This window comes from Neophocaena asiaeorientalis, unplaced genomic scaffold (assembly GCF_003031525.2).
Source record: "Neophocaena asiaeorientalis asiaeorientalis breed wild unplaced genomic scaffold, Neophocaena_asiaeorientalis_V1.1 scaffold936, whole genome shotgun sequence".
NCBI lineage: Eukaryota > Metazoa > Chordata > Mammalia > Artiodactyla > Phocoenidae > Neophocaena > Neophocaena asiaeorientalis.
Genome location: NW_020174970.1, coordinates 1,470 through 26,218, shown reverse-complemented (window position 1 = coordinate 26,218; position 24,749 = coordinate 1,470). Strand labels below are relative to the sequence as shown.

At 36.7% G+C, this 24,749-nt stretch overlaps 1 protein-coding gene across 1 annotated transcript in view; it reads left to right on the top strand.

Moving 5' to 3' along the window:
• Positions 1 to 13,583, top strand: part of LOC112411020 (DNA repair protein RAD51 homolog 2) — a gene marked incomplete at its 3' end in the record, with an annotated part of 54,122 nt that extends 40,539 nt beyond the window's left edge. The window contains exons 6-7 of the mRNA XM_024761868.1: positions 11,371 to 11,490; positions 13,400 to 13,583. Coding sequence (XP_024617636.1) covers positions 11,371 to 11,490; positions 13,400 to 13,583 — 304 coding nt within the window. The remainder of the gene's footprint in view (positions 1 to 11,370; positions 11,491 to 13,399) is intronic.
• Between the last annotated feature and the right edge of the window lie 11,166 nt (positions 13,584 to 24,749).

Genomic DNA, 24,749 nt, shown 5'->3' with positions numbered 1-24,749 from the left:
GAATTTTCCTTTTAAAATTAACACAGGCAGCAATTTCGTTTTGCCTTTTCTATCCCTTTCTTACTGGTTTGAGTGGGGTTCCTGAATAAGCTGTGTTTCGCAGAAAGTCAGGAAGAAACAAGTTTAAGAAACAGAGAGAGGTATGTAAGTAAAAAATGGAGAAGAGGGAAGGTTAATAAGACAGACAAAAGGTAAGCTGCTTTGTAAGTAATTACCAGTTGGAAGTAAAATATTAGTGAATGGAAAAATTGCAATTTTCAAAACATTTTTTGCTTGAGAAATATTTTACTTTAATCTTTGAAATAGTGTGGTATTAAATGCAAGAAACACACCGATGATAAGTATATGCATGCTTAGAAAGAAAAGATTTCCTTAGTTTGGCAAGGACCTTTATTTTAACATTCTATGAGAAAGGCATTCAGTCATTAGCGTAACTCTGTATACCTGAAGATAAGTCTGATCTCCTCTTCCCCTGCTCTGATTGACGTTGATAAGTAGCAGTGCTTTATATATCTAGAGAATGACTCAATTCTGCTTTCTTAGCCAAGGTATAGTATAGGTATAGTTCTTTGGGTCTTTCTCTAGTTATGTCACAGTGAATCTTACTTATTTCTCTCTAAGAGTACTACAAAGATCAAAGTGTATTACCTGACCAGATAAATTTCAAATGGATTATTTTGCCTAGAGCTTATTTGCATTGTTCTACATCTCTTGATTATCTATTCTTTCTAAGTATATGCCACTGGTTTGTCAGCTCTTTGAGTTTGTGTTATATCTTTGTATCTTGAAAGCCAAATCCTACGACTGACACATACTAACTGCTCAGAAAATGTTTGATAAGTGAAGGAATTGACAGGTATTGCTCTCAGATCATGGAATCCAGACACCATTTCCTACTAAAAGGAATGAGGGCTCCATGGGGGAATGGCTGATTCTAGCTATGAAGCAGAAAGTTTTGTTTGTTTTAGTAAAAGGCAAAAGATTTATTCAATCTGAAGAGAAACTAGAGTATTAGGAGGTTTTTAAGTTGAGTCTGAAACATCTTATCTGATAGCAAGAAAGCTATCAAAGACTAGCTAAGGGAGTGTCAGAAGGACTCTGGAGTCAACCTGAAGAGCTCCCACTGGCCAAAGATGAAACAAATTGAGCACCAGTAGAACAATAATAGAAGTTGATTGAAACACATGGAATATGTTTAAATTCATGAGTCTGTAATATTAAGAAATGAAAAGCAGGACTTCCCTGGTGGCACAGTGGTTGAGAATCCACCTGTCAATGCAGGGGTCATGGGTTCGAGCCCTTATCCGGGAAGATCCCACATACCGTGGAGCAACTAAGCCCGTGAACCACAACTACTGAGCCTGCTTGCCACAACTACAGACGCCTGCATGCCTAGAGCCTGTGCTTCACAACAAGAGAAGCCACCGCAATGAGAAGCCTGTGCACCACAATGAAGAGTAGCCCCCGCTCTCCGCAACTAGAGAAAGCCCATGCTCAGCATCGAAGACCCAACACAGCCAAAAATAAATAAATAAATAAAACGAAAAGCAACAAATTGATCACCATTGAAGAATTCTGGAGAAGCAACTTATTATTTTGAAAATGAGTTAAAAAAAAAAAAGGAAATCAAGCATTTATTCTCTTTTCAATACGAACTGTATTACTAAGTAACAAATATGTCTTTTTTATAGAAGTATTACAATAATAAATGACGAAGGAATGATATAATATAACCAAATTATAAACCCTAATAATCGAGTGATCTAGGAACTGAATATTGTGATATAGTAAATACATATTTTGTTGTCATCCTGGTTACTGACAAACGAACTTCTAAAACCTTTGGAATATCCTGAGTGATAGAGCTGAGAGGAGCATAATTTGGTATTCGTAATTAGTCCCTTTCCAACCATACCTGAGTTTATGCTAACGAGATGACTCTTGGTGGGCCCCTAGATTGCATCTGAAGGGGGCTGGTTGCCAGAGGAACTGGTCATGTGATTATAGGTTTGAACTTTCAGCCCTACCTCCCCAACCTCTGAGGAGGGAAGAGGGACTAGAAATGGATCAGTCAGCATTCCCATTTAATGAATCATGCCCATGTAATGGAATCTCCACAAAACCCTCTAACTGGTAGGGTTTGGAGAGCTTCTGGGTTGGTGAACACATTGAGGTGCTGGGGGGGATGGTACTCCCGATTTATAGCTGGTTGGTCTGAAGTACCAGAGGCCTGGGACTTGTGATTGAAGACTGAAGTGTGGGCAGCTTTGTGAATCTGAGCCTTTAACCTGCGGTGTCTGAGTTAACTCCTAGTAGTTAGCGTTAGAATTGAATTGACTTGTAGGACACTCAGTTGGTGTCCATAGGGAATTAGAAAATTGCTTAGTATAGAAAACCCACACATTTGGTGTCAGAAGTGTTGTGAATAAAAACAGTTCATAAACAGAAAAGTGTGCTAGTATCACAAAAAGGCAACCAGTCATTGTGGTACTTGCTGATGGAAGAATAATCAAACCGGAAAGTGATCAAGCTTTCAGATCCAACGACCAGTTTACAACATATACAGAGAAGAGAGCAACACATGAAACTACACCCGAGGGATGTAATCAGAAAATCCAGACTGTGGAAAACAACAAACAACAATTTGTAGGATTAAAAAAAAGAGTTGGAGGATAAACCTTTGGATTAAAAGAGACTTAAAAGATATATCGAGGATATTTAGGTTGCTTCCATGTCCTGCCTATCGTAAATAATGCTGCAAAGAACATTGGGGTGCATGTATCTTTTTGAATTATAGTTTTCTCAGGATATATGCCCAGTAGTAGGAGTGCTGGGTCATATGGTAGTTCTATTTTTAGTTTTTCTAGGGAACCTCCATACTGTTCTCTATAGTGGCTGTATCAATTTACATTCCCACCAACAGTATTACTCAGCCATAAAGAGGAATGAAATTGGGTCATTTGTAGAGATGTGGATGGACCTAGAGTCTGTCATACAGAGTGAAGTAAGTCAGAAAGAGAAAAACAAATATCGTATATTAACACATATATGTGGAATTTAGAAACATGGTACAGATGATCCTATGTGCAGGGCAGGAATAGAGATGCAGACATAGAGAACGGACATGTGGACACAGGGGGGAAGGGGAGGGTGGGATGAATTGGGAGATTAGGATAGACATATATACACTACCATGTGTAAACTAGATAGCTAGTAGGAACCTGCTGTATAGCACAGGGAACTCAGCTTGGTGCTCTGTGATGACCTAGATGGGTGGTATGGGTGGGAGGGAGGTCCGAGAGAGGGGATATATGTATACGTATAGCTGATTCACTTCATTGTACAGCAGAAACTAACATAACATTGTAAAGCAATTATACTTCAATAAAAAAAAAATAAGAGCTTAAAAAAATGTATTGGGCTTCCCTGGTGGTGCAGTGGTTGAGAGTCCGCCTGCCGATGCAGGGGACTACGGGTTCATGCCCCGGTCCGGGAAGATCCCACGTGCCGCAGAGCGGCTGGGCCCATGAGCCATGGCCGCTGAGCCTGTGCGTCCGGAGCCTGTGCTCCGCAACGGGAGAGGCCACAACAGTGAGAGGCCCGCGTATCGCAAAAAAAAACCCCCAAAAACCAAAACAAAAAAAATATATTGCTCACATCACATTGTACACCTTAAACTTACACAATGTTATATGTCAACTATATCTCAGTAAAGCTGGGAAAAAGACATAGTCATCAATTGTAATGTGATAAACTTATTTGGATCTTTAACAAATAAATGGTAAAAAAAAAACAACAGAAGCATAAACATGTGACACCACTGGAAATCTGAACGTTGAAACATTTGATATTAAAGCTGATAAGACAAATATATTTCATGCTAAATCTGGTAAAGACACTGGCTCACTCAGGTTGTCCAGGTGAAAGGTACTCTTTAAAATGCCAATGACTAGCTTTCAACTCATAAGCCAAGAAGGTATTAAATAGCCAATTAGGTAATAAATAGCTAATGTATAAATAGCTCTTACAAAGGTCCTGGGGCATTTGCTTAAAGAATTGAAGGATTAAGGTTATTCTGATAACAGCAGTTTAGTTCACTGTAATTGGATTCTTGCTTTTTTTGCACCACTTTCAAAGCTGAGTTTACAATGTCTTCTTAAACTGTTGCATTATTTCATTGTTATCAGCATTACAGTTCAGAGTAGGTTAAAAACCTATCAGTGAATTAGGTGAAATCCAGTAGCAGGTGACTAGTCTACATTCTCCGTATTAATTTGTGGAGATTTTTGTTTTTCTTTGTCTTTGCATTTAGTCTAATTGGCTACTTTTTGCATTCTCTGTATTAATTATTTTCCTTCATTATCTTTTCCTGCCTATGTACATATTACTTAGTACTTGCATTAGAGGCAGGCTGGAAAATGGAGTGGTAAAATTTTTGTCCCTTTTGTTGGAATTATGTTGCATAATTCACAAGGAACTCTTATGAAGGTCATTTGAAGACAAGGATTGAGATTTATATTGTTTTTATTTTTCTAGTCTATTCTCCGCAACGCTTGAAAAGTGTGATGATCTGGTGCTAGGATCAGGTGGAATCAAAGGTCCCTATGCTCTATGCTCTTTTGTATAGATGCCAGACCTGGTGTTCTTTTAGTGCCTTCTGGAGTTTGTCATGGCAGGTCAGAGCATGGAGCTGGCTCTGTGATGCTTGGTCACATTTCATTTGTGCTGTTACAATACTGTTTGATTCCTATTTGGAGTTACTGGGGAAGGTTGGTCAATCAGTTAGGGAAGCTTTCTCCTGCAAGCAACTGGATACACAAAGAAAAGCGGCTTAAACAACAAGAGGTTTATATTTTTCCCCATAACAGGAAGACCTGAGTAGGTCATTGCTGGCACTGGTTCTGTCTCTCAGTGATGATAGAGACCTAGGGCTGGTACATTTTAGGCATAATATCCATTCTGTGCTTGAGTCAGTGAGAAGAGAAAGAGCCAATTATATCTCTTATCAGGAAAATATGCTTTTCAGAGCAGCCGCCTCCTCCCTTCTGCTGATTTTCTTTTCACGCTCTGGAATCCTTCTGCAGACTTCTCACTTGGTCACCCCTACATGCAAGGGAGGATGGAAAAGTGAGAGCAAAACATATTTGTAACAAGTGTGATGGGGCTGGTTAACATAACTGCTTGAGTAAAATTGGGGTTCCCATAGCAAGGAAGAAGTGGGAATGGATATTGGTAGGTAATTAATACTGTCTCCCACAACTGGGATAGTTTTTGGACTCAGATAAGAGATAAAGCAGGAAAATATAAGACCCAGAAAGGAATATGCTTTAGCTTTCTGTATGTCTCTGTATGGATAATTGTCTCCATTTTGTCCTTCAAACAAGCTCTCCGAAAAGCACAAATGAGGGCTTCCCTGGTGGCACAGTGGTTAAGAATCCGCCTGCCAATGCAGGGGACATGGGTTTGAGCCTTGGTCTGGGAAGATCCCATGGGTTGTGGAGCAACTAAGCCCGCGTGCCGCAACTACTGAACCTACGTGCTGCAACCACGGAAGCCCACATTCCGAGAGCCCATGCTCCACAACAAGAGAAGCCACCACAGTGAGAAGCCCGCGCACTGCAACGAAGACCCAACGCAGCCAAAAATAAATAAATAAAATAAATGAATTTTAAAAAATCAGTTAAAAAAGAAAAACACAAATGTGAAAGTGAATTGAAGGATTAACATGAAGGAAGATTAAGGGATTAACATATAGAGAATTTAGGGTAAGTGAAAAAAGTGGAAAATAATTTCTGTCAATAAGTTGCTAGATATCTTTTTATCAAGAAGGAGGAAGAAAACAGAGGAAGAATAAATAAAAATAAGTGAAGTTTAAAATGTATTAAAAAAAAAAGAAAGGCTTTCCTTGCTGGTGCAGTGGTTAAGAGTCCACCTGCCAATGTAGGAGACACGGGTCCTAGTCCGGGAGGATTCCACATGCTGCGGAGCAACTAAGCCCATGCGCCACAACTACTGAGACTGAACTCTAGAGCCTGCCAGCCACAACTACTGAGCCCACGTGCCACAACTACTGAAGCCCGCACGCCTAGAGCCCGTGCTCCACAACAAGAGAAGCCACCGCAATGAGAAGCCCGTGCACCACAACGAAGAGTAGCCCCTGCTTGCCACAACTAGAGAAAGCCTGCACGCAGCACCGAAGACCCAACACAGCCTAAAATTAAAGAAAGAAAGAAAGAAAAAAAAAAAGAGAAAAGAAAACCTTGAGGTGATATACTTAAAAGCACTTTGGAATGCTTAGTTATATATTTTTTTAAAGCAATACACTAGCTAGCTCATTTTTACATATCTTTGAGAGGTACGTTAATCATGCTTGTTCATCACAGGCTGCAATTGTATTTCTGTACTGCTTAATAATTAGATAATAGTATACACTGGTGCTAAACCCTCAGGTACTCAGGGACTGCCTTGGGGAGAGGGGAATGCTAAACAGGCAGAGTTCTGGATCTCATTCTTCTGATTGATTCAGGAAAAGTCTGTTTTTATTTGTTTTACCTATTGGACTTTGCTTAGGGTCTCATATAGTCTTAGATGCTATATGCTGTACATACCTTGAGAATAGAGATAAATAGGTTAGTGACCCATCTATGGAAATTTTGGCAGCCATGAAAATTCCAGTATACATGAATTGAATGAATACTATATTATCCCTATTGGGGATCATTAAAAAAAGATGGAACTGGAGGTTAAGAATAAAAAAGGAAGGTAATATGGATGGTAGTAGTAATAGAAATTTTTAAATAAAACTTTGGGAGAAATAAAATGGATAAAGGAAAATAAAGCAGTCTTAGAACTGCAAGTGGAATGTGTGTGAGGAAGACGGAGGGATCTGGGGAAGCAGGAGATGGGACCCAGGACCCTGGAAGATGGAGACTTGGGGAGGTGGGACATAGAATTGCAATTGTAAGAGGCAGAAGTAGACATTCCTGAGATGTCATGAAATCAGAAGAGCTTTGAAAACTAGGAAGAAAGATGTAGTCCAACAGGGGAGGAAGAAAATCAAGTAATCACAAAATTGTAAAATTATAACTATTATAACTAAGTATACAGAGGAGAGGTATATGTTGTGTTGGTACCATGTGGAAGCAGTGGCCAAGCTTAGATCTGAAGGAAGTTTCGTACTTGGTGTTAATGTCATTTCTGAGGGTGCCAAGTACCCTACAGCCAGTGCCCTTTAATTCCTACCAAACTACCTAGAGTATCACTCGTTCTGAACCAGTGTATCAGGGAGAGGCGTGAAGTGGTAGTGCCCAGCATGACTTTGGCTGATTCTGGAGGCAATACCAGTGTGGTCTTAGGACCATTTACCTACTTGCTAGTTGGTACAAATCCAGATCTTTAACCCAGGGGGCAAACAACATGGGAGATAAATTCCCTTTTAGTTTTTTGAGATGTTTTCATGAGTCTGAATAGGTTTTTCTTAGTTCAGTTCCAGCTGTCCTCTCATTTGTGAATCGAGGTGAATTAGTGGTGAGGGAGATCCTAAAGAGTTTTTATGATAGAAAATGAAAATTAGTCATAAGTACTTATTATCACTAAAACAAAACATTGGAATATTCTGGAATCTGTAAGGAACTAATAGATTCACGTTATTATACGTTGTAATACCACAGTATGAAGCAAGTACATATTGAATTAATCAACAGGACAGTATTACATGAAGCTTTGAGAAGCCATAAACTTATATTTCAGCACATTTATGATGCTAGATTTCAACTAGAATTTTGGAAAACTTTTTTTTTTTTTTACATTAAGCATGTGTTTGGTTTCACATTGGCATGTGGTCACTAATGTAAAGCTTTTCTTTTATAAAAGAGCTGTGAAGTAACAGGAGGAACTTATAACAAAAACCTTGATCTGAATCCAGTCTTCTCCACTTTAGTGAATGGTAATTCCGTTTCTCCAGCTGCTCATCCGATTAGTCAGGAAATCCCTTCAATCCTCTATGGAACTGTATCTGGAGTGCAGTTACTTCTAATCACCTGATCTGTTCTCTAGGTCAAGTCATCATCTCTATCTGGACGACAGGCACTAGCTGATCTTGCTGTCACCTTTGCCCCTCCATAGCCTCTTCTACATTTGGTAGCTAGAGTGATTCTTTAAGAAAAGAAAAGAAGTTGGATCACGTCAGTCCTGATCCTAGGTTTCGCATTTTACTAAATGAAATCTAAACCCCCCCCTCCAGAAAAACCCACAAATGTAAAAATCTTATGTGATCTTGGCCCCTGGCTAGCTCTCTCACCTTATTTCATTTTATTCCACCTCTTGGTTCCTGTGTTCCAGCTACTACAAGCCTCCCTGTTACTCCTGCAACACCCCAGGTATCTTCCCACATCTGGACTTTTGCACTTGCTGTAATTCTCTTTTCCTGTGTGCTGTTTCACTGGATAGCCACATGGTTCACTTTCTCATCTCCCTTAAACCTTTGCTCAAATGTCACCGTATTAAAGAGGCTTTCCCAGACTACCTTCCATGAAATAGCTCTTACTTCTGTCTGTCACAATCTGTTCCCTTAACCTGATTCACTTTTCTTTAAAGCACATATTATCCGACATGTTAATATATATTTATTTGTTTGTCTTTCTCAGTAGCATGTAAGTTCCATTAGGGAAGGATTTTTTTGTTTTGTTCTCTTGTTGTTGTTCATAGCTGTATCCTTAGCTCCTAGAATGGTGCCTCGCATATTAGGTCCTCAAATATTGAATGAATGAATCTTAAATGCATCTTTTGAGAAGAGTACTTTTAATAAAAAAGATGTCCACTAGATGGCACTGCTTTCAAATTTTATGTAATTAATGTCTGGGAGGAAAACATAAGATCTTTTCTTTCCGTGGCTGTAACCAAAAAAGATCTTTGTGGTGAAGATTGTCATAAGAAATTCTACGATTAATGTGAGGCATATAGAATACTACATTTGTATTTGGTTTTTGATTTATATATTTTTAGATACTTTTTCTAAAATGAAAAACATTTGGAGAAACTTACAGAAAATGACAGCATATTCGTGTGTAAATATCCATTTGATAGAGGTATTCAGCATGATAACTGTGGATAAGGTTAGTTCAGGTCCACACATTGACCACCCTCCTTCTGAGGTGCCTTTAATGGAATGAGAGAGCAGAAATAGTTTCCAGAGCCTTTGACTATCAAGCTGCTTGCTGGTTGAAATCCAGCCTAGTGTTAGATTCAGAAAATTATTATTGTCTGTCAGCTGTTCAGTTGTTGTTGCCAATGACTTAGGTACTCTCAGTCTGGTTCCTAATCGACTGGGTATCCAAATTTTGAAAAACTTCCATGTTTCTGGCAGGTGTCACCATCCCTATCCTATTAAAAATCAGCAGGTTCCAAGTGTCAGAGCTTTTTATCTGACTTCTCTGACTAGCACTAAACTCAGCAAATAGCTGCCCTAATCAAGAAATTTACACATTTCCCCCAGACTCTCAAAATTTGCCCGTTCTGCTTTGCCAGTGTCGTCTCATTTCTTCTTGCTTTCATCACTTAACCTCATTTCCTCCTTTTTTTTCTAGTCCCTGTGCCTCCCTCTCTCAAGTACTTTTCCTGAATGGTCATTTGATCCATTCTGTACTCAACTTTTTACACAACTTTCGGTACTATTCCTTACTCCTAAAGTAATTTTTCCTCTTCTTTTTCAAACCAATGATGCCTTTTCTTTTCACATTGTTCAAAATATACTTTTTTGTTTGTTTGTTTGTTTGCGGTACGCGGGCCTCTCACTGTTGTGGCCTCTCCCGTTGCGGGGCACAGGCTCCGGACGCGCAGGCTCAGCGGCCATGGCTCACAGGCCCAGACCGCTCCGCGGCATGTGGGATCTTCCTGGACCGGGGCACGAACCCGTGGTCCCCTGCATCGGCAGGCGGACTCTCAAACACTGCGCCACCAGGGAAGCCCCCAAAATATACTTTTTAAGGAATGTTATTAACTAGTTTTATTTTTTTTCTTTCCTGTTTTAGAGTTTCTCTTTCATTTCTGAGTATGGCATATGTGAGGAACTTATTTTATCTCTTTAACATTCTCAGCTTCTTCTTGGAGCTCATTAACTATTTAGAAATGAAAACACTATTCTTTTATACTTTTGTGCTGTTAAATGGAACGTAAAATATAGGATGGTTTTAGTGTATATAGTCCTTCCTCCCAGTCACCCTTGGATGGTTAAGTATGGGGCTGATAAGGTATCATTTTAAATAGGAGACAATTGCACTCAAAGATTTACATTTTGTATTTTTAGCCTGAAATATTTGAAATTTCTAATAACGATTATAGTTGCATCTGTTTCAACTTGTCACTCTCTAATACTCAGCCTACCCCATGCATTAGATCTAGCTTTGAGGTCAGAATTCAGTGTTCAGAAAATAATTTTTTGTTTACTAAGGAAATATTGGACACATCCATTTGTTTAGAAAATAGTTTCCTGTTTACCAAAGAACTATTGGATAGCACTTATTTTGTATGTATTTAAGTTTTAATTGAGAAAACATATTTTTCTGGTCTGAGACATGGAGATTTACTGATATCTGATTATTAGAATGATAATATTCTATATTCAAATATATTTCATTTGTGAAAATGAAAACGTTTTTCTTATTTACTAAACATATGGTGCTAGTCAAATTTTCATTTATAAAAAAACGTATTTTTATGTTAAACCTCAGAGATGTTGCTTGCTCAGCATTAGATGAGATTAAGAGCCCTTGCTAGGCTTGTGCTATGACTGGTAATCTCTTTTAGTACTTACAAACAAGGGCTTACATTCCATAATTGTGTATGAAGCCATTTTGCTTATACCTGCTCTTTTTTTTTTTTAATACCCGCTCTATTGATAAGGCTTTTTTTCCAGTGTTACTTATGGCTTATGAGTTTCCTAAGTAAAATTTATGTGGCCTTAAATATTGACTATTTTTATTTATTTTAATTTTTTGGTACAATTTTTAAAGGTTACTTTCCATTTAGTTATTACAAAATATTGGCTACATTCCCCATGTTGTACAATATACCCTCGAGCCTATCTTAAACCCAGTAGTTTGAACCTCCCACACCCCCAACCCTATACTGCCCCTCCCCTCCCCTCTCCACTGGTAACCACTAGTTTGTTCTCTGTATCTATGAGTCTGCCTCTTTTTTGTTATATTCACTAGTTTGTTGTATTTTTTTAGATTCCACATATAGGTGATATCATACAGTACTCATCTTTCTCTATCTGACTCATTTCACTTAGCATAATGCCCTCCATTCATGTTGCTGCAAATGGCAAAAAAATATTGACTGTTTTTGCTTGTGCTATTTTTTCCTCCACAGACTGGTTGAGATAGCAGAATCTCGTTTTCCCAGATATTTTAACACTGAAGAAAAATTACTTTTGACAAGCAGTAAAGTTCATCTTTATCGGGAACTCAGCTGTGATGAAGTTCTACAAAGGTATGCTGTCTTAGATTTTGGTATTTTAGTAATACTTTGAAGATTTATTTTTTGTTTTTCATGTTTTCAGCTTCTGAGTAAAAAAAAGTCCCTACAAATTAGGATTATGAGAAATAATTATTTCAGTGTTCTTCATTTACTACTATTGGTTGAAGTATTTCTTTAAAAATGAAAAATATTTTAAATGAATAAAATGTTTTAGATTTAACTAATTAAGTGGTATGTTATCTACTGTTCCATTAACAAATTACCCCAAAGTTTAGCAGCTTAAAGCAGTAAACATCTGTTATCTCACATAGTTTTTGAGGGTTAGGTGTCTGGGAATGGCTTAGCTGAGTATTTCAGGCTCAGGGTTGCTCAAGAGCTTGCAGTTAACCTGTTGGCCAGGGTTGTAGTCACCTCAAGGGTCACCTGAGGCTGGAGAATCTTAGAGAATTCCAGGATCATTCATGTAGTTGCTGGAAGGCCTCCCTTCCTTCCTGGAGAGGCTTCTAGTTCTCACTGTGTGGGTCTCTCCATAGGGCTGCTTACAACATGTTGTTGACTGAAAAAAAAAAAAGCACACAACCTGAAAGTTGAGAATTATGTTTTATTCAGCAGACATACTGAGGACTTAAGCCTAGGAGGCAGCCTCTCAGATAGCTCTGAGGGACTGCTCCAAAGAGGTAAGGGAGAAGCCAGGATATAGGAGTTTTTGCAACAAAAACAAGGTAGTTGAAACATCAAAAAATTACTGTAAATTAAAGAAAAAACAAACATCTTGAGTTAATGAATTTAGCACTTTTGTATGTATGGGAAGATGCAAGAGTCTGGGCTATTGAAATCATTCCTTTGATATGCACCTTAACTGTCTAGGGCCAGTATCTTGCTTTTCTCTGTTCTGAATTCCCTCAAGGTGCACAGTCAGGGCAGCTGCAGTGGCTGATGGCTTGATGGCCTCAACATCCTTTGTTTACTGATGTGGCAGGTGACATTTTTGGTCCACAATGGTATCTTGCCTCTGCCAGAGCCAGTGCTCTGAGAGAGAGTGGGCAAGTAAGAAAGAGCCCAAGATGGATGCTGTAGTCCTTCACAACCTACTCTCAGAAATGGTGTACTGTCATTTTGTCATATGCTATTGGTCCACAGGACAACCCTGGTACAATGTGGGAGGGGACTCCACAAGGATGTGAATACCAGGAGGTGGGAGTAAATAGGGACCATTTTGGATCCAGGCTACGGCAAGCAGTTTTGCTCTAAACTGGAGCTTTAGCAGTATCATAAGAAAACAAAGGGGGCTTCCCTGGTGGTGCAGTGGTTGAGAATCTGCCTGCCAATGCAGGGGACACGGGTTCGAGCCCTGGTTTGGGAAGATCCCACATGCCGCAGAGCAACTGGGCCCGTGAGCCACAACTACTGAGCCTGCGTGTCTGGAGCCTGTGCTCCGCAACAAGAGAGGCCGCGACAGTGAGAGGCCCACGCACCTCAATGAAGAGTGGCCCCCGCTTGCCGTGACTAGAGAAAGCCCTCGCACAGAAACGAAGACCCAACACAGACAAAATAAATAAATTAATTAATTAAAAAAAAAAGTGGATAAGCAATAAAATCTACATTTGAGCTGATACAAATTGTCAGAAGAGAAATAAATATCGACACGTTTCACATTTGAGGTAGATTAGATAAATGTTTGATTAAAAAGAAAAGGAAACCAAGGAGTGAAGCTAAATGAAAACATTTTGGCCTATTTCCCAAAGTGTGCAATATATATAGAAGAGCTGAAAATAATGTATGTTTATTGAATATCTGCAATGATTACTGCAACTTAGGGAAGAATAATTTGTTGTTTTAAAGGTAGTTAACCTTTCCATGCCCTATTCTTTAAAATTATACCTTAAATTTATCCACTAATTTATAAATTCTGCTTTTTCAGGATTGAATCCTTGGAAGAAGAAATTATTTCAAAAGGAGTTAAACTTGTGATTATCGACTCTGTTGCTTCTGTGGTAAGAAAGGAGTTTGATACACAACTTCAGGGCAACATGAGAGAAAGGAACAAGTTCTTGGCAAGAGAAGCAGCCTCTTTGAAGTATTTGGCTGAGGAATTTTCAATCCCAGTAAGTTTTTCTTTTTCTCTTTTTTTCCTCTTTCTTTCTTTTTTTCCTTTCTTTTATATTTTCACTAACTTATAACATCAAATAATATAATTAAAAGGAAATTAAAACATGACTTTTTAATGGTAGCACAGTCTAATTGCTATAGCAAATACCACCATCTTCTAAAATTTGTTCATCTCTTGAGATTATTTCATCCTTTTCACAATTTGAGCCTAAGAAGATTTAAATATTGTTTTCCAAAGTTCCTTTAGTCAGTACTTTTCTTCTCTCTCATTGTTTAGTCTTTGTGCATGTTTTTATATTACTTTTATCACACTGAGATAAGTAATAAGTATTAAAACTCCATGAAATTGCCTGTGTCTGTTTCTATACAGCTTTTTTTTTTATGGCAGAAGTTGTCAGTTTTATACGTATTTAAGGTTTAGACATTGTTATTGTGTTCAGTGCTGTTTTGTACACCATAGGATTTGGTTTGCTTCAAAAGCCAGAGGTTGATTTTTTAGGGTGTTTGGAGTGATAGTAATGAAAGCGTAAGTAAGGAAAACTTGAAAAATTACTCTTGGCATGACTTTCAGTAGTGGGAATTGTGATCAGGAAATCTGAAGATGAGGTGTATTTCAAGGGTTTGTGCTGGGTAAGCTATGAGTACTAAGTTATATTCCCGTTAGGAGTGTGTGGGAGAGTGCAGCTTGCTCTGAAGTCTCACCAACATTTAGCATTGTCAGGCTTTTCAATTTTAGCCATGCATCATCTCAACAGAAGATAGGAAAATTCCTTAAACTGAGATGAAATTTAGTGATGATTTTATAATTTTTAGATTTGTTTGGAAAATTAAAACCTTGGATCTTTGTAACATAGAGAATATGTACTGTTAGTGGAAACTACCACATAGCCTTTGAGATTGATAAACCTAAGCAAGAATCGAGGGGGAAAATGTGGCATTCAAAAAGTTCTACATGTTTTAATGGCTTTTAAATTCATATTTTGGATTATATGGTATAATTCCTGGTGAATCAAGTGCTGTAAAGCTTATCTTGGATGATGTTTATCTTTTAAATTTTATTATAGTTGCTTAAAAGGACAAATTCAAATCCATATTTTCCCTGGTCAAGGAGAATAAGGAAATTTAAAAATATTTTATAGAGTTACTTGATTGAATGGAAAAGTTAAGTATATATGTTTATTTTATTCATATTGTTGTCTGACTTAATCTTGTGTAAAATATGAAAATTCACTTTTTAAAAGTTATATTTGTTTGTTTTTGTTTATTTAAAGTATTTATTTATTTGGTTGCGCTGGGTCTTAGTTGTGGCAGGCAGGCTCCTTAGTTGCAGCATGCGAACTCTTAGTTGCAGCACGCATGTGGGATCTAGCCCTGACCTGAGCCTCCTGCATTGGGAGCGTGGAGTCTTATCCACTGGGCCACCAGGGAAGTCCCTGTTTGCTTTTAAATTGTAATTGTAGGCTAATGTATTTAAGTTTTTTCTGAGGTGATTATTTATTTTCCTGAGTGAGAAAGGGGCTCTGCTTTTCTTTGTTTTTAATAGAGCCCTCTGAAAGAACAGGTACTTAGTATCCTCATATCCTTCTGTCTTTGCCTTTGTTTTTCTGTTCAGAGGTAAATGCAGAATATAACATGTACTTATGTAACACAGTATGGTATTGGTTTTTCTGACAAATCAGTATTGGTTTTAGAAGGCTTTTGAAAAATACTTCCTTTAGGAAATTTCAGAATTTTCCTAGCCTAATTACCTCACTTAAATGGAAAATCATAAACTTTTAAGCTTTTATGCTATACTTTGAATAGGTGGCTTCATATGGAAGTAAATGCCTTAAAAGATGTGTTGTTTTCTGGTTCATTATACCTTTCAAATTAGCAAACCTTATGCTTCCTGGTACTTAAACGTGCCAACAAACGTTCCTGCCCCAAGAAGAGTTTGCTGTTCCTCAGCCTGGAATATCCCTCCTCTATATCCATTATCCATATTGTCTCCTGTTATTAGTGAGGGCTTCCCTGACCATGTAAGTATTAACCACGCTCCCTGCCTCTCCATGTCTCTTATTATGCTTTATGTTCCTCCATCATAGTTTTCACCCTCTAGCATTATATATTTATGTTTATTGTTTGTGTGACCTCACCACCCCATAGTACGGTTAAAGGGATTCTGTCTATTTTGTTCATGGCTTTATTCTCAGTACCAGGAATAGTGCCTAACACATAGTAGGCACTCAGTAAATGTTTTTGAATGTATGAATTTAGATACTGCTTTTCTTCTTAGACTTGATTTAATCTTATGTATGTTTATACTGAACTTAAATTTTATCATTTGCTTTTATCTTTACTTTGATCCTATCTTTAGTATTGTTTACTATTTATAATAGTAATAAAATATAACTTTAGATGGCAGAATCTTATCATATGGGAGCTGAACTCAGTTCACACTGGTGTCTTATAGGAAGAAAAAGAATTCTTAAGATTCTTAAACTTGGAAAAGGCTTTAGAGATCTAGATAGTGTCACAGAACCAGGAATTAGAAGAGATTTATCTCAGTTTAGTAAAATTGTGGTTAGTGAATGTCTGATGGCCTCTGAAGATTGGGTAGAAAGCCAAGCATTCCAGCCTGTTCTTTGGCTGTGGATCTGAGATGGTGGATAGGGCCAGGATGCCTGGCATTTTGATACACTCTAGATATCTTCATTCAAATGAGAGTAAAGAGTAAAACCAACTTGGCTGTGGGTTGAGTACTTCACTGAATTTAAATATTTCTCTACAGTGAACTTTCAGTGCTTTTAAAATGGGAAAAAGCTTAAAATATAATTTGTATTTAATTTCGATTGTCACATTGTGTATATATTTGTGTATGGTATGTACAGTTGTCCCTCAGTATCTGCAGAGGCTTGCTTCCAGGACCCCTGCAGATACCAAAATCTGCAGATGTTCAAGTCCCTTATATAAAATGGTTGTCCTCCTTATCCGTGGGTTTTGTGTCCAGGGTTTTGCATCAGAAATTCTCCAAGTAAACACAGCATTGTAAAGCAACTATACTCCAATAAAAATTAATAAAAAATAAAAAACTAAAATGTATCATAGGTTAGAAAAAAAAATTCTCCAAGTGAGAATTTTTGATCCATGGTTGGTTGAATCCACAGATATGGAACCCATGGATATGGAAGATGATTATATGTGTGTTTGTATGCAAGCATGCCTGCGTGTGTGGAGATTTCAACATCCTTTCTCAGTAATTGATAGAATTAATGGGCAGAAAGTCAGAAGACTTGGATAACATAAACAGCCAACTTGATCTAATCGGTGTTTACAAAACATTCCATTCAAATGCCTGCAGAATACATATTCCTTTCTGGTACACATGAGATATTCACCAATATAGACCATATTTGGGGACATACAATAAATCTCAACATATTTAAAAGATTGAAATCATACAAAGTGTGTTTTTTGACCCCAAGAGAACTAAACTAGAAATTGATAACAGAAACATGTCTGGAAAATCCACAGACATTTGGAAATTAAACAAAAATACTTCTAAGTAACCCATGAGTCAGAGAATAAATCACAAGAGAACTTAGAAAATATTTTGAAGTAAATAAAAATACAACATATCAAAATTTGTGGATTGCAGCTAAATCAGTGCTTAGAGGGAAGTTTATTTAATTAAATGCTTATACTGGAAAAGAAGAAAGTTTTCAAATCAGTGATCTAGCTTGTAAAAAATACAAGAAGAAGAACAAATTAAACCCAAAATAAGCAGAAGGAAGGAAAAAATAAAGATAAAAGCATGAATCCATGAAATTAAAAATAGGAAACAATAGAGAAAAGAATCAATAAAATAGAAAGCTAGTTCTTTGAAAAGATTAATAAAATTGATAAAACTTTCACCAGACTGACCAAGAGAAAAACAAGTTAGCAGTATCAAGAATGAAAGAGGGGATATCACTGAAGGTCCTACAAATACTAAATGAATAATAAGGGAATGTTATGAGCAACTTCATTTCAGTAAGTTTGATAACTTAGATGAAATGGACAGATTCTTTGAAATACACAAACTATCAAAGCTTACTGAGGAAGAAAGAGATAACCTGGATAGTCCTATATCTGTTAAAGGAGTTGAATTTGTAATTAAAAATCTCACAAAGAAAATGCTAGGTCCAAAGTCTTTACTGGTAAAATCTATCAAACATTTAAGGGAGAAATAGTATCAATTCTATACAAACCTTCCAGAAATTTTATAAGAAAACTACAGAGTGATGTTCCTCATGAACATAAATACACAAATCCTTAAAATATATTAACAAATTAAATTCAGCAATAAATAAAAAGGATAACTACATCATGACCAAGTACAGCTTATTTCAGGAATGCTTCATTGATTTTGAATGCAACATTAAAATATAAAATTTACTACAGCAACACATTAAAAAAAAGGATCATCTCAGTAGATGTAGGAAGGAAAAACAGTTGACAAAATTCATTAGCTATTCATGATGAAAACTCTGAGCAAACCAGTAGTAGAAGGGAACTTTCTCAACCTGATAAAGGGCATCTACTAAAAAACTACAGCTAACATCATACTTAATGGTGATATATTGAATTCTTTCTTCCTAAGATTGGGAATAAGGCAAAGATGGCCCATTCTTGCCATTTCTAATCAACAGTGTATTGTAGACTCTAGCCAGTGTGATATGGCAAGAAAAAGAATTTAAGTATATCTGTATTTAAATTAGAAAAGAAGAAATAAGACTATCTTTATTCATAGACAATATGATATGTTTGGTAGAAAATCCCAAAGATTTTACCCAAAAAGCTACTAGATTTAACAAGTGATTTTAGCAAGATTACAGGATATGAGAATTGATATATAGAAATTAATTGTTTCTCTATATGCTAGCGGTGAACAATTAGAAACTGAAATTGAAAACCTGTACCATTAATAAGAATACCAAAACCATGAAATCTTGGTGATAAATGAAACAAAATATATGTCAGATTTTTATACTGAAAACTATAAAGCATTGATGAGAGAACTCAAAGTAGACCTAAATAAATGAAAACATACCATGCTCATGGACTGCAGACTCACCAATGTCAAGATGTTAATCCTCTCCAAATTGCTCTATGTATTCAATACACAATCCCAATCGAAATCCCAGTAGGCTTTTGGGTAGAAATCAACAATCTGACTGTGAAATTTATGTAGAAAAGCAAAAGATAGAGAACAGTTAGAACAATTTATAAAAAGGAAAGTATAGTTAGAAGACTCACACTCCCTGATTTTAAGACCTACTAGAAAGCCACAGTAATTAAGACAGTGTTGTATTGGTGATAGGATTGACACCAGATCAATGGAACAGAATAGAGAGTGCAGAAATAAATCCATAGATTTACAGTTAATTTTGAACAAAGATGCTAAGGTAATTCAGTGGAAAAGAGATAGTTTGTCAACAGATTGTGCTAGAACCATTGGATATCCATATGTAAAAAACAAACAAATCTTGACTTGTACTATTATAGAAACCCAACTCAAAATGGTTGACACACTGTAACATAAAACCTAAAACTATAAAACTTCTGGAAAAAAAACATGGGAGAAAATATTTGTGGCCTTGGGCCAGGCAAAGATTTCTTAAATGACATTAAAAATATGCACCAGGGGACTTTCCCGGTGGCACAATGGTTGAGAGTCCGCCTGCCGATGCAGGGGACACGGGTTCGTGCCCCGGTCCAGGAAGATCCCACATGCCGTGGAGCAGCTGGGCCCGTGCACCACAACTACTGAGCCTGCGCTCCAGAGCCTGTGAACCATAACTACTGAGCCCACGTGCCACAACTACTGAATCCCACGCACCTAGAGCCCGTGCTCTGTAACAAGAGAAGCCACCACAATGAGAAGTCTGTGCGCCGCAATGAAGAGTAGCCCCTGCTCGCCACAACTAGAGAAAGCCCACACACAGCAATGAAGCCCCAATGCAGCCCAAAATAAATAAATTTATTTTAAAAAAACATAAAAAATTAACATTTCTATTCTTTGAAGATACTTAAGAAGATGAAAAAACAAGCCACAGACTGGGAGATAATATTTGTGCAACTCATATGTTAAAGGACTGGTAACTAGAAATATAAAGGGCTATGAAAACTCAGTAACAATCTAATTTTTAAAATGGGCAAAAAAATGGGCAAAAGATTTGGATAAACACTTCAGCAAAGAAGATATACAGGTGGCAAATAATTGCTCAAAATTATTAGTCATTAGGGAAATGCAAAGTAAAATCACAATGAAATACTACTATACACCTATTAGAATGGTTCAAAAAACAAAAGCAAAAACCCTGACAATACCAAATGCTGACAAGGATACATGGATACGGAGCAACTCGAATTCTCCTACATGCTGATGGAAATGCTAAATGGTATTGCCACCTTGGAAAACATTTTGACGGTTTCTTGTAAAGTTAAACATCTACTTTAACTATATGACCAAGCAGTCTTTCTCCTAGGTATTTTTTTTACCCTAATAAATGATATATATCATACAAAAATCTGAAAATGTTTTTAGTAGTATAATTCATAATCACCAAATACCAGAAACAACCCAAACAGATCTGGGTTAGAATTCAGACTCCTCCATTTACTACCTGTATAACTATAACTTAATTACTTTTCTGTTTTTCAGTTTCCTAATGTGTAAAGTGAGAATAATAATGCCCAACTTTATTTTTATTTATTTTTAAAATAAATTTATTTATTTATTTAATTTTTGGCTGTGTTGGGTCTACGTTGCTGCACATGGGCTTTCTCTAGTTGCGACAAACGGGGGCTACTCTTTGTTGCAGTGCATGGGCTTCTCACTGTGGTGGCATCTCTTGTTGCGGAGCACGGGCTCTAAGCACGTGGGCTTCAGTAGTTGTGGCGCTTGAGCTCAATAGTTGTGGCACACAGGCTTAGTTGCTCCACAGCGTGTGGGACCTTCCTGGACCAGGGATCAAACCCGTGTCCCCTGCATTGGCAGGCGGATTCTTAACCACTGTGCTACTAGGGAAGTCCAGTAATGCCCAACTTTAAAACAGTGGGATAGTGCCTATTTTTCAGTAGATCCTTGGAAAAGAGGATAGTACTTTAAAAAAAAAGTATTTCCCTTATAGTAGTAATTGGTTGTTCTTTTGAATTAAATATACTTAGCACAGAGCCTCATATACAGCTTAACAAATAAAAAAAGCTGTAAGGAACCCTTATATCTGATATTTAACGCCTTCCTTTTATACATCAGAGAATCTTATTGTCTTATTTCCTTCTAGAAACAGTAATACTTTGTTTTTTGCCCCCACTTGTTTGCCCCAGGACTTTCAGATGCCAGTGAGCCCATATTCATTTTGCCCTGTTAGCTCACTGTGCCAAAGGTCAGTAAACTTCTGTGAAGAGCCAGATAGTAATATTTTAGGCTTTGTGGGCCCCAATGTCCCTGTGGTAACTACTCAACTCAGCCATGGTAGCATAAAAGTAGCCATAAACAATTTGTAAACTAATGGGTGTGGTTATAGTTCAATAAAATCTTGTTTACAAAACCAGATGGAGGGCCATAGGCCACAATTTGCCATCCCCTGATCTGGACCCTTCTCTTTCCTCCCTAGCCTTGGACCCAGGGCTGGTGCTACCATTAGATTAAGGGATTTGGAGGAAGGGAACGAGAGCAGTCTGCTCATAAAGCAGTGTTTTCTCAAACTAGTTTAAGACATTGGCCCCTTTTAAATGCAAGTGATATGCTCTTAACCCCCATTTCTGACTTCAGATTTATTATAATATCACAGACATATATAGAATTATAAAACTAGCTAATAACTCTTCATATTAAATGATACTTATGAAACCATAAAAGTGGGTTGTATTGAATCAACAATACTATTCAAAGTAATTATTCTAATGTTACAGATGATCATTTGCTAAATTAAATTATTACTTGCAATATAAATAACATAGCATAGCTTCTTTTGAATTATATGTGTGCGTGTGTGTGTGTGTGTGTGTGTGTGTGTGTGTATTTACTGTAGTTCATGTGATGACTCAACTTTGAACTACTACAAAACCTTCTTCTGTTTGGGAAGGGTAACGTCATTTGGCCCTTACCTGGGCATGAATGCATTTACGTTTGAATTCTGCTGTTACTTTTTTCTTATTCATCTCTGACAATTAAAGTTGTACCACTTGGCATCACTTGATTGAAAATACACATTAATATCTGTTGGCAGTTTTTAATTATAAAATGCCGATACTAATATTTTGAGGCTATCATTGAATATAAAATTTAAAAATTCTCAGAGACAATTTACAAAACTTTGAATATGTTCACCGACTACAGTTTGAGAAACACAGTTGTACTAGTCTTGTAGAAGTTTTTTCCTGAATTTTATAGGGGAAGTTTAAGGGACACTCTGCTATTGAGATGTAGGATGAAAAACCTTTGTCTTTTTTTTTTTAAATTGAAGTATAGCTAATGTTTTGTTTGTTTCAAGTGTACAGCAAAGTGATTCAGTTATACATATACATATATATACATATACATATATGTATATATTCTTTTTCAGATTCTTTTCCATTATAGAAGACCTTTGTCTTTTTAAAGTGTGTCCATGCTAGTATTAGAAAAAACAGTAGACTCTAAAACTATTTATAATTAATGAAAATAACATAAGAGAAGAATTTAAATATTACCTGTATAAAATGAATTGTGGTTATGGTTATTTATGTTGCTTGTTATCATTGATTTCTAAATATCATACAAAACAGTTATTATACATATTGTTAATTATGTATTAGGTTAAAATAATGAGATTTTCTTGCCAAAAAAGACCTTAAAGATCATTTAGATTAGCCTCTTCATTTTATAGATGACAATGAGGCCGAGAGGTGACCTTACTTGTTCTCCTATTTTTAGCATAGGAGAGGGCAGATGAATGGATAGAATGTAAGATCTTTTGGGTGCCAGTTCTGAGATTTTTTCCTATAGTAGGATTCTCTTTTTTTCTGAGATCTACAGAATGATGGTGGTGCTTCTTTGAAAATGCTTCCAGTGTATCTTGAACAGGCCCATACAAATACCAAAAAAATGCACAAAATGCCAAGATCTAAATTTTTACTGTTTCAGAGAATTTTCAACAAGGTACCTTCAGTTGTTGGTATATGAGTAGCACTGAAGTTTCCTGTCTCTTTCCCCTCTATCTTCTTTTACCTTCATTTCTTGATATTGTGCAAATGTTTTCTGCTGTAAGGGAACTAGTACCAGTTACCAATATTTAGAAAACTGGTATATCAAGAAAAATTTGAATATACTATTTAAACATTCTAAGAAGGAAAAGTCTTATTGTCAATGAAAGTTGTTAAAATCCAAATTATTTTACTGAGGTGTGGTTTTGACAGGGTTTTCTCTTGTTGCCATCTATGTTCTTGATTTTCTCTTGTTTCTATCTGTGTTCTTGATTGTATGTTTTTTGAGAAAATGCATTGCTCTAATTTATTGCATAATGTGATTTCTTTTGAAATATTAATGCTCATAAAATATTTAAAGCTGTTTAGAAAAATTAATTAAAATGTATTATATTATATTTTAAGGACATAAGGGTTTAAAATCTTTGGCAAGTGGAAACTTTGTTTTTGTTTTGAGTGAGACAAATATTACAAGGTTAAACTTTTTATTATTATTTGACAAAAGCATAAAAATTTTTTTTCTCAGTTTAATGGTAAATTTCATATGGGCCAGAATTTCTTTTCTTTTACTTTTAGCTGTCCCATCATGCAAAGTGGGTTTAACTTATAGGATTATGACTTATCTTAGATACTAATAAATATTGAAAATTTAAAAAAATAGGAAGCTAGGCCAATGCGTTTAAAATAATTAAAGTTTTGTTAATTACAAAATTGGAATAGAATGTTTATGACTTGTGAGATCGAAGAAAAAGGTATGTATGAACCCAATTTTGACATTTATTCTCGTCATAAATGTAAAAATTCAGGATTTGCATTTCTGTGAAAGCCTAATGAAGTTTCTCTAATTGTGAAATAGAAACCCTACACTCTAGATATATGTAAGTAAGCCATCAAAACTCTAGAGTTACATTTTATTGTTGTGTAATATTACTGTATGATTTTTCAGAAATCATATAACTTTTGGTTTACTTTGATTACTTTCATATTAATTACTGAAAGCAAACACTGGGAATTCTGTGAGGTAAGAAACGTCTTTTACATTTTTTTTTGTTTTTCATAAGTGCCTTGTGTTTGCTAACTCACATTTGAAGTCAGATTATCCTTAAAGATACCCTATATTGATTCAGGTGGCTGAAACTCATAGACTAGACTAAACCTTCATTTTATTTCATTAGTTAGTGAGAATAATTCTAGAAAAATTATATCTTTCTTTTGTGTAGCTCTTTATAATTTATAAAACTTTGTTTTTATTGTTTTTTTTAAAAAATAAATTTATTTATTTTTGATTGTGTTGGGTCTTCGTTGCTGTGCGCGGGCTTTCTCTAGTTGCGGCGAGTGGGGGCTACTCTTGCGGTGCGCAGGCTTCTCATTGCAGTGGCTTCTCTTTTGGGGGAGCATGGGCTCTAGGCGCACGGGCTTCAGTAGTTGTGGTATGTGGGCTCAGTAGTTGTGGCTTGTGGGCTCTAGAGCACAGGCTCAGTAGTTGTGGCTCACGGGCTTAGTTGCTCCGTGGCATGTGGGATCTTCCTGGACCAGGGCTCGAACCCATGTCCCCTGCATTGGCAGGTGGATTCTTAACCACTGTGCCACCAGGGAGGTCCCAAGTCCCTGTTTTTATTGTTGACTAGAGCAAAAAGCTAGAAACAACTTAAGATTAATGAGTGGGTGATTGGCTAAATTAATGGTGGAACATCCATACAATGGAATACTGTGATGTTGTTAAAATGAATGAGAACCCAGGAATGTATTCACAGGTTGTTTAGGAAAGGATTAACTCAGCTGGGGTGGGTTGCTCAAACCCAGCATGTTCCCAAGGAAGTCTTATCTTCAGGACTGCCAGCTCCTGGGAATGAACTCAGAGCCTTTGGAATATTCTCCTTAATAAGAGTGTTTTTATATGCCTGATGCCTTGGCCCGCACAATACCAGTTGAATCAGGTAGTTTATACAAAC